Source organism: Etheostoma spectabile, chromosome 9 (genome assembly GCF_008692095.1).
Source record: "Etheostoma spectabile isolate EspeVRDwgs_2016 chromosome 9, UIUC_Espe_1.0, whole genome shotgun sequence".
In the NCBI taxonomy this organism is placed as follows: domain Eukaryota; kingdom Metazoa; phylum Chordata; class Actinopteri; order Perciformes; family Percidae; genus Etheostoma; species Etheostoma spectabile.
The window spans coordinates 21,675,059-21,686,021 of NC_045741.1; the positions used below are offsets into that span (position 1 = coordinate 21,675,059).

General features: G+C 41.4%; 2 protein-coding genes across 8 annotated transcripts in view; one reads left to right on the forward strand and one right to left on the reverse strand.

The window, feature by feature from the left end:
• atcaya (ATCAY kinesin light chain interacting caytaxin a) overlaps positions 1 to 4,294 on the reverse strand; it is a 14,767-nt gene extending 10,473 nt beyond the window's left edge. Inside the window, exons 1-2 of the mRNA XM_032526236.1 lie at positions 4,275 to 4,294; positions 4,157 to 4,178 (exon numbers count right to left, since the gene is read on the reverse strand). Coding sequence (XP_032382127.1) covers positions 4,157 to 4,178; positions 4,275 to 4,294 — 42 coding nt within the window. The remainder of the gene's footprint in view (positions 1 to 4,156; positions 4,179 to 4,274) is intronic.
• Positions 4,295 to 5,788: 1,494 nt separating this feature from the next.
• Positions 5,789 to 10,963, forward strand: part of zfr2 (zinc finger RNA binding protein 2) — a 25,641-nt gene continuing 20,466 nt past the window's right edge. For 3 of the 7 annotated variants that reach the window (XR_004333369.1, XM_032525256.1, XM_032525260.1), the window contains exons 1-4: positions 5,789 to 5,943; positions 9,215 to 9,470; positions 9,629 to 9,746; positions 10,351 to 10,572. Coding sequence is in view for 6 of the 7 variants with exons in the window: in XM_032525256.1 (XP_032381147.1) it covers positions 5,891 to 5,943; positions 9,215 to 9,470; positions 9,629 to 9,746; positions 10,351 to 10,572 (649 nt within the window). In the remaining variant the exon portion in view is untranslated. The remainder of the gene's footprint in view (positions 5,944 to 9,214; positions 9,471 to 9,628; positions 9,747 to 10,350; positions 10,573 to 10,963) is intronic. The other 4 variants (XM_032525257.1, XM_032525261.1, XM_032525258.1 and 1 more) reach the window with 3 other exon arrangements.

Below are 10,963 nucleotides of genomic sequence, written 5' to 3' on the forward strand. Positions count from 1 at the left end.
GTTCAAATGCAAGAGATGCAGAGAGCTTCAACACAGTGTAGTTCCGCAAATAGGGTCTAAGCTGCATTCCTGTGAAAAACAACTGCTGTATCCTCCCAGAGGAGGACAGTGTGCGACAGTGTGTGCTTCTTCTGAGCAAACAACACTGGCTTTAGCCCAGAGAAACATGATGCACCCAGAGGAACATGATGCACTGACCCTTTTCCAAGGGGACCCCTGCAGTGATTACTAGTCCAGCACTTCCTTTTGTCAGAAATGAAGTCAATTTTTTAAACAGATTTCTGGTGATTTCATCTTCTAATAATAGCTAGATAATCTCTTTTGTTCCAGTTTATGGATGCATTGTCTTTCAGCTTCAAACAACAATATCAGGATGAATTGATGATGCTTACCTTCTGGAAATAACACGGGGTTGCTGTTGTCAAAGCTAATTCAAATGAACTTTTAAACCTCACACAGCTTTAGATTTGGTTTGCTTACTCATTCTCTGTCGTTTTAGCATATATCAGACAGCGTAGAGCAGAGCATCTCTCAGAGGCTGCCTTAATAATCCATTTGCTGCTGGCTGTTACTCCGTCTCGGTCTGTCTTTAACAAAAACCTGCCACCATTTTTGTGACGATGCTGTGTTGTTGATCGGTGACTGCTGTTGCGTCATATGACGTAGCCTGAGACCATTTACAGACAGAGCTGCACCTGCTGCCTAGCTTCATGCCGCTGAATAGGATGCAGGAAGGAAGAAAAGGAGGAGGGAGGAGGGAAGAGGGAAAAGGGAAGAGGGTGAAGGGAGGAGGGGGGAGGGAGAAGCCCAGCACTGATCTCAACCTCGGATCTTCATATTCTCCCAGTTCTCCTGTAGCAATCTTGATGTTGCTTTAATAATAACTTTTCCTTCATTCACCTTTCTCTCTGTTTCTCTTTCTTATTGTGAACATAAAATTAAATGTTACACTTGGCTCAACCCTTGCTGTACATTTCACATCAATGCATTGATCATTAAACCTTCAGGTCAAATATTAATAGCTCCATTCTTGCTAATGCAGTGGAACAGAAACAACTCAAACAAGACAGGACTATCATTATTTGAGTAAGCTTTTGTTAAATAAAAAGCATTAACATAAACAGAAATGCTTCTAAATCCACCCAGACTAAACTGCATGGAAGTAATATGGTAGAGCTGGCTTGTAAAAAAGCCCTGTTTGGCAATTAATCTATAATTAACTGCACAACTAATCTTAAATAATTTAAATTTATGAATAAAAATGTGCTGTATATTCATCAACACACACATTCAACAACAATATGCCATATGCCACACCACACAAACACACAACACACACCACACACACACACCACACACACACACCACACAAACACACGCACACACACACACACACACACAAACACACGCATTTACAACACACACACCACACACACACCACACACACACACACCACACACCACACCCCACACCACACACACAACACCACACACACACACCACCACCACACACGCAACACATACACCACAACACAGCACACACAGCTCTAAGAGTTGTAATAACAGCTTTTTTGCTCAGCTGTCTCATAGTTTCAACATTAACCAACTGATGAGCAGTAGAAAGTAAAGGATCCCACCTGGGGAAGTCTTCATCCTGCCACTCGTCTTTCACTTCCAAGTTCTCCATTCGTAAAGTTGCCTCTGTGGTGCCCATCCCTCAGAGAGGAGAGCAGGGGCCTGGAGGTGTGAAGAAAAATGTTTGTCAATGAACCCCATTTACAATAACACTGGAAAACTGTCACATGAAATCAGTGTACTAACTAGACAGCCAGCTTCATGGCTGCACTGCAGGAACACGTGTCTGACTTAGATGACAAAGGGAAAAGTCAGCAATGTTACATTAGAATTTGGGGGCTGTAACCGCTCTTTCACATGGTTGTTATCCCCCTGCCCAGAGGAAAACATGTGATAGGCATGTGACTGACTCGGACAGAGCCCACTTTCTGAGCTCAGCACTCCTCAAAGTCAAATATCACATACAAATTTCTTTTGGGGTGGAATTTAAGAGGCCAATGAGGTGGACAACATGCAGACCTAATCCTCCCTCACTGCTGGCTAATCCTGCCCCACTGATGTGACACCGCCTGTTTGATCTCGACTCACACTCAGACTTGTATGTCACCAATAGAAAAAACTTCTCTTCAGATCTAACATGAATTTGTATGTCTTCAAAAGCTTAAAGAGAATTCACATACTGATGAATGCCTACAATACAATGATTACTCATTGACTGCATAACCAATGGTGGCATAAGGATGCCCTCTACTTTTCCAGATTAAATGATTTAAATAATGTTGAAATCCAGATGAATTATCACAACACAATAGCAACACATTAACAACAGAAGCACAGGTCTGTTTTGGCTGGTGAACTGCATCCAATGAGCACTGTGGATATTTAATTTGAACTAAAGTCCTGTTCTCTTTGTAGTTCTCCACTCGAGTATGAAATAAAAACCACAATGACAGAGGATTCCCAGGTTTGTGTTTGGAGGTTATATTTAGAAACAGACACTCTGAGGAAATGCACATTATAAGTGCTTGTCTAGGGGGCAAAACTGTAATGCAGGTCAGAGTGTGTTCAGGAAATAGAGTGTAACAAAACTACTGGTAAAGGAAAATAAAATACAACAAACCCTGTGTGATCCTGACATTCTTGTCAGCAGTGCAGTGTGTAAATGCTAATGATGTGATATAATTACTAGAAGAAGCAGTTTGGTTTTGGCAGCATCACTTGTGGTTAAACTGGAAGACAGACAAGTATCACAAAAAGGAAATAATTCATTTCTGCAGGCCTTACATTACATTACACACAAGGAGCAAAGCAAGTCAGTCTGTCATCTGCACCTCCATCACTGTCTGATTTAGCCACCAAACGGGACAGGGCCAGACTGCAACGGACAATTAGGGCTGCGAGAGGAGCTATCTATTGGAGCTGACCTTCCCTCCATCCAGGACCTGTAGCGGTCCAAGGTCAGGAAAAGGTCAGCAAAAATATCTGCAGATCCCTCCCATGCTGGTTCAACCTCCTTCCCTCTAGTAGGCGATACAGGGCACTGTTCGCCAAAACCAGCCGACACACAGACAGCTTCTTTCCCAAAGCAGTCACTCTGTTCTTCTCACAAATAGCCCCCACCCTTACACTGAGTCAATCATCACTGTTCTGCTCATCTACCTCATGTATGTATTTCAATCTTACAATTACAAAAAATTCCTTACTGTCCATTCTGTTTTTTTTAAAGATTATTTTTTGGGCTTTTCTACCTTTCAATTTTTGACAAGACAGTTAGGTGAGAAAGAGGGAAGACATGCAGAAAATTGTCACAGGTCTGATTCAAACCCTGAACCTCTGCGTCGAGGTATAAACCTCAAAAGTACATGTGGCAACACTGTCCTTTCTGTTTTTATTCTTTATATTTTAAGTGAGTGTTGTACTTTGAGAACAATGATTCATGAGACTCCTTGTTCCTTGTTTGTTTATGCAAACCCGGCCAATAAAGCTGATTCTGATGATAAGAGATTTAACCATGAAACAAAATTACACACTTGTTTGCAGCAGGTCAAATTCACATAAACCAATGTAACAACACCCCAAAAAAATAAATCAGTAGTGTGCGATGTACACTGTCAGTTTAGCAAAAGAGTGGAGAGCGTAAAACAAAATGAATCGTTAGTCATGTGATTTAAAATTGCAGTGTTTATAAACAATGTATGGAGAAATTGACATTTACCGTAAGATGTACGTCATTACACATGTCATTAAAAGACTCCTGTACATGTATTGTGCTGCCCATGTTCACTAATTCTACTTAAAAACAGCAATGTTGCAAAAATAGATTCATGAAAAATGAATTGCCACCAAATGTGCAGCACATTGCCATAGCAGAGTTAAATGGCCCCACAGCCTTTCTGGGTTATGCCAAATTTAACAGCCAATTGGTAAAAAAAAAACCCGACATGGATTTCATGTGTAATGTGGGCAATCTACAGTAAGCAGTCAGTGTAAGGTGTCTGCCTTGTGCAGCAGGCAGAACAGAGATGCAAGGACGTTAAGTCAGTGACAATACTCACATGAGCAGTGTAAGATCCCCTCAATACCTCTCTTTGGTCTGTGTGTCTCCTCCTCAGTTACAGATGCATAGATTCAAGGAGAGAAAGCCCTGCTCCTCTACATCAACAGAGAAGAGGGGGGTCAGGCTGAAATTTCTCCTCTCACGCTCCCTGTCTTTCACTCATTCACATGCGCACACACACTCCTGCAAAGACACAGACATACAGTGTCCTCAATGTCAGCCACTAGCCAGCAGCAGGTGTCTGAAGACAGGGGGCACCTCTGTGCTGGACTCCCCCTCTTCTTCTCCGACTCTGGCCACCGTTGTTGAGGAAAGACTGGGCGTGAAGAACGAGTAAACAGCTTGCCTCTCAGCTCCTACATCCACTCCACCAAGACACAAAATGTCTTTAGTCAGAATACATCTGCTCTGGCGTCATGATCTCTCTCTCTCTCCCTCTTTTCTCTGCTTGTAACTCCAAATACCTTTAGGGTATCTTTGTCCACTCCTAAATAGAAAATTCAAACCTGTCTGTTGGGGGAAAATTGAGCCCCACACTCTGTGTCCCTTTACTCCATTAGTTAATCTTGCAATTGTTTCCACTGGTCCTTTATGTGGCTGCTGTTCCCTGGCAACAGCATCTCTCTCTCCATCCATAGCTTCCCCCTCCTTCTCTGTCTCCTCGCTACACTCTCATTTATACCCACTATACCCCAACTCTCCACACATATTAATTATTCAGTACCTTACTTCACTTGCATCCAGCCAATAATATTACCCCTGCCTAGTTTCCCTGCAATATGCACATGGCTGCACATTCCTATAACCCGCGTTTTTCTATAATTTTCATCATTCAATCTATGTAGCCTATTTATGCCCAGGCCTATAGCATAATTGTCCTCAATTTTGTGGCGCTCCTGGACAAAGCTGGAAGATACTGATTTCCAGACAGTTTAATGAGAATCTAAATCTTGCATTTAGTTGATTTTTCTGTCTTCATACGCAGTGCCTGGTAGTTGGGCAACATAAGATAGATCTGTATCTATCTTACTATCGGTGCAAGCCATGATGCAAGCATGTTTGACATTCAGCAGACACGGCAGGTGAATACAAATGCAAAGCGAGAGGATTCACTTCAACCTACTTCCATCTTCGCGTGAACTCCGTTTTTTAAGACAGCATAAGAGGATAATGGAAGCATTTTAGCATTTCAGTTTTAATTTTTTAAACTAGTCTCAAGTAATTGTTTAGTTTTCTTTTTTTTGTCGATTTAGTTTTATGAATTAATTTTCTTCCCACCAGGAATGATCAGAAAATGATATTATAGAGTCTGCTTTCTTTTTTCTGTCTCTAAACTAATAACTTCCTAGTGTCCATTTTAATCATATTATATCTCACTATGTCTCACAAGCAAAAGAGCATAAAAAATAGCCTACAAAGCTTACTTCTTAACGATAATTGTTCTAATTTTTGGTGTGCATAGGTGACCATTTACGGGGAATGCAAAGAACGCATTGAAAAAATAAACTGATGCTAAACATGTTACGGTAAATTAACTGCAATTATACATTTACACGACATGTCTCCCTGTGTTTTCGTTAATAGCTTACTCACAGTTCTATATGAGATAGTGTTTTTGTATTACGCAGTTCCGGTGTAGCAGCGATGTGTCATTGGCTTCAGTAGAGGGGGTGAACTATCTTGACGTTCAGTTTTAGGGTTTCACTGCTGTCTGCCAGTACTATGACCTCTTTGACTGCACTGTGCTGGAGATGCCAAGATGGCTGCAAGCAATTATTTTGGCTTCACACATGGTGCCGGTCCGCAATACAGGTAATTCAAGTAATACTGGTTGGTGTCAGCATGTCTATTGAATCACGTTTATTAGCCACTGGTGTGTAATGGTCGGTGTTGGGATTTCACTGCGTGGTGGTGCTGCTGAGACAAGCTACACAGCTAGCTTGTTCCGCTAGTTCGGTTAGCTATCGTTAGCTAGTGTTAAGCCAAGTTCGCAGGCCAGCTCTTTACCGACACGCTGCTTGACATTAGGTGAACCCCAGTACGCTTATGCGCGGTTATTGATGGATCAACATTTTACCACTTGAAATACTTTTGCTAAACGTCAAACAATAAATCAGTAATAGCAAATATCACGCAACTGGTTTAATTAATCGAGCTGGCTGCAGCTGTGACGGGTGATATTTTGGCCGGCGTTTAGGATGGCTAACCCTGGTCTAGCTGTACTGAAGGTCCCGTGCCTCACAAACGGTGCAATTGCTATTTGTAAAAACGACATGCTGCTACTACAGGGACATTGCAATATAGTATTATGTAAATGTAGAAGGCAGTGTGACAGGTAAATACATAAATTAGTTTTCACTGCGCTAAGTAAAGGTTTCCAGTTTTGTCTGGTATTTTTTTTTTTGTTGACTACCACTCAAGTCAACAAACCTTCTCAGTACATGTTTGACTTCATGCACTGAAGTCTGCACTTCTCCTGATTTGAGTTCATGGGTGACCAATCTTAAATTGTAATGCTAACTCTTGTTTGAACATAACTTCTGCAGTCTCCAGCAGACTGAATACTTGTGAAATAAATGAACTTATTGACTTTCATGCAAAAATCCTAAAAACAAAATAGAGTATTGCCTTTTGCCCATTGGCGGCAAAATTCCCATGATGACCTGACACACCCAGAGATATTAAAGGTCCCATGGCTTGAAGATTTCACTTTATGCATTTTTTAACATGGAGTTCCCCAGCCTGCATATGGTCCCCCAGTGGCTAGAAATGGTGATAGGTGTAAACCGAGCCCTGGGTATCCTGCTCTGCCTTTTGAGAAAACCAAAGCTCAGATGGGCCGATCTGGAATCTTGCCCCTTATGAAGTAATAAGGAGCAAGGTTACCTCCCTTGTCTCTGCTTTGTCCGCCCACAGAATTTGTCCCACCCATGAGAGAGAGACATCATGGCTTTCAAATGAGCGGAGTGGCATTTGGTCAATGCCACCCCCCCCCCCACCCTCCTTCTCAATAACTACAGACTCAGAAATGGCACATACTAAGGAAAGCTAAATTTGGGACTGGTTCTAGTGGCTGTAATTTTTCACCAAGGAGTAATTTTGGGAAAGACTTCAGATATGGTATTAGGGGACCACTAAGGTCTATATAAAAGTATCCAAAGAGCATCAAGTCATGGGACCTTTTTAAAGGTATAGCTTCAATATCATAAACATGTAACAGTACAACACTATTTTTGACCAATTACCTCTATCAATATAATGACTTAGTGGGTAAAGTCAAATAATAGAACAGTTACACTAGTCTGGTAAGTTTATAAAATTACATAACTTTACTGTAATGTAGCCTTTAAAACAAGGAAAAGACAACACTTATGCCATATTACGACATTACAATATCCAAAATCTAAGACGAGATCTAGTCTCATATTATGATATCAATATAATATTGATATATTGCCCAGCTCTACAAGTAATTTATGTCTTACAATATGTATTGTCATATCAGGAACAGGATCCAAAATGAGCTTTTTGGCCATCAAACTGCATTCGATATAATCAGATACGTACCTCTGTGGTTAGCTATATAAGACAACAAGGCCTGGCCGTAGACACAGTGGATAGCAAGGGTCAATCAAAGAATTGCAATACACTTATTGACTGTCATTTAGCAAAACAAAACATGGTTAACCAACTTGTGTGTTTTGATGAGTGGTGTAAAGAAATGGGTCTATTTCAGCAATCTGCCTATGGCAGCTGACCTTATTTTTTTGATTTCCCCCTGAAGATTTTTAGTTGCATTTGTGACTGCTGGGTACTAATTGTGGCCCAGCCCTATGTGTAGTTTTGAATAAGCAATTAATAAATATAAAGGATTGTTCTCCATTTAATGTCATGAGAGTGCTGGCATCTTTTGTCCAAAACTTAAAATATTTAACAACATTTCATAGTTTTGGTAGCAGGGATGTGTAAGAGCAGAAAAGTAGCAACAGCCCAATGTTTATTTTTTGGTGAAGTTTCTAAGTCTCCATGGCATGTTGCACTTATAATCCAATTATTACATTGTGAAAATGCTTGCCCATAGAGTAAGGAAATTGCAAGCAATTATCTTGAGGAATTATTAGAATACTCAATGGTTAATGCACAGAATAGTCAACCAATTTTCATTTTGTTTGTATTAGTCAAACACATTTTCCTGTATACATTTTAATGTGCAACTTTTTTTTGTTTACACTGGATCCTGTATATTTGTGTAAGGTAATATGCCATGATTAATCTCAAAGCATTGTGAGTCTGACATTTACAGCGTCATTTAATTTTAGCCCTCATGTTCTTGTTCATCCAGACACTAAAGGCTTAAGTAAGATGCTGCTATCATCAGTTACTGATGTTGTTGTCAGTTATTGCTGTCCCCATCCTAAACCATGCTAACAAGGAGACTGCTGTGGAATTGTCTCCGTATGCTTATACACATTAGTCAGAGGTCAGTGCAGCACTGCTCAGTCAATCATTTAATATTAGTGATCACAATATTGTCCTCTATGATGAATTCATCTTCGATAGATGTTTACATGTTGCATTCAGTTTGTTTCCTTATTTTTGTGCCTGTCTTTAGCAATACTAGTGGCATGACTCATGGAGGTCTGCTGGTTCATTAGTCATCAGTCAGTCGATGCACCTACGTAGTCCAGACTGAAATATCTGGACAACTATCGGATGGATTTACATGAAATGTTGTACTTCTATTCATGATGCCCAGATGATGAATCTTGCTAAGTTTGGTAATTCCCTGCCTTTTCCTCTAGCGTCGTCATAAGGTTCACATTTTTGGATTTAAAAGTGAAATATCTCAACCACTATTGGATGGATTGACATGAAATTTAGTACGCCGCACTGACAGTCATGACCCCCCTGAGAATGAATGGTAATCATGACTTTGGCGATCCCATGTTAGAGTTTTGCTCAAAGCACCACTCTAAGTAGAAGACTCCTAATCGTGTTAAAATATGTTTTATAAAGATGTCCAAAGAATCAGTTTTGATGTAAACCTGCTTGCTTAACTTAATGCCCTTCTCCTCTCCTTCAGTACCCAGCCTCCCCCGGCCTACTCCCATCCCTCCACAGCCACTTACAGTGTCCAACAGGCTCCAGCTGTGGCTCACGCAGCAACTGCCTCCTACTCGTCAGCTCCAGTCCAGGCAGCCCGGCCAGTGGTCACTGCCCCTTACCCTGCCTATCAGAGTCACCAGGCTCCCCCTGACTACGCCTACAGGCAGCCAGACCCTCCGGCACCCCCACAGCCCACCACCACACCACAGACGTACCAGGTTTACTCGGACACGGTCAGTCGCTTTCTGCTTCCTTTATGATACCTGCTTCTCAGTTTCTTGTAGCATGATGTGGTCATATTGGATGTTACGTAAAGGCTTTTGTTTTGAGTAATATAATGTGACTTTTAGCCACTAAAACATGGGATTAAATGCTCTTTTCTAAACACCAGCAGGACAACTACAGCTATGGGCGCTCTGCAGCTGTCACGACCTATGACAACAAACAGTACTACCAGACAAGTATAGCTTCAGCTCAGAGGACACCCACAGAGAATTACTACCAGACGGGTAAGTCAGTTTACTTTTACTATAATGTTACGTCCATCATTGTATTGGCTGAATGATTATTCAATATTAAAGGGAAACCAATTTTATACATCAAAGTCTGTTTATAGCTGTTGAGGGGTACTACTGCAAAAGTGGAAAAAAAATGTATAAATCCTCTTTGTAACTCCAGAGGGAACTGCAGGAAATCTGCTAAATTGTCTCCAGTGATGTCACCTGTGTACGCATTGGTTGGGGCTGAAGACAATAAGTTTGAAAATGGAAAACAATCTAGAGGTGTTGAGTTAGAAAGAAGTGAGCTTACCAGACCTCTGTGGCTCGCTCCTCATCTCAGCATAAGGCAAGCGGCTTAGCTAACCTTATGAGTAGTTGCTATTAGCATAACACGCCCAAATCTATGATCAAACAGTCAATGGTTTAGTTGTATCAGTCCTGGTATTGTGTGTGGGTGTGGGTGTGGGTGTGGATCCTTTCTGTCAAAATCTCTCGGACCAGACCCGGTCCCAGAGGATGCGTAAGTTCTCTTCTGCTGTCTGCTCACCTCCATTCTAATGCCCTTCCTCTACTCCTCCCTCTCCTCTTTGCCCCCTACCCTTTCCTACATCAGTAGGCGTAAAGACTGCTTACAGTCCAGCCCCCTCCACTGTGTACAGCCAGCCTCCTCCTCCCCAGAGGCAGGTAACGGCCCTGAAGCCTCTGGCCCCCTCTGTGTCAACCAGCTACAACATTTACCCTGTGTCCACCAGTGTCCAGCAGCCCCCCACACCCATTTCATCCTACACCCTTGGCTCCTCCTTTGGATCCACTGTTTCAGCCACCACTTACTCAGGTAACATAAGATGAGAAAAAAGTTTATTTATCCCAAAGGAAACATTTGTGCCCAATGTGTGCACTCTCGCTCTCTCAATCTATCCATCTATCTATATGTGTATATGTATGCAGAGCAAACCAAATTAAAGAAGAAAAAAATGAAGGGAGATGTGACATACAAATGCATAAATTAAATTGTGGGGCACCATTTACTATGTTACAAATTGCAAGCAAAAGACTTTACTTAAACTGCATCCTTGTTACCGTGTCACAAGCAAAGAAATGTACAGTAAGGAGAAGGTGATGGGAAGTGGAGCATTTTTGAACATGTAGTATAAATGTTGCAGTATGAAACTGACTTTTGTATGGGAGAAGTTCATATATATATATATATATATATATATATATAT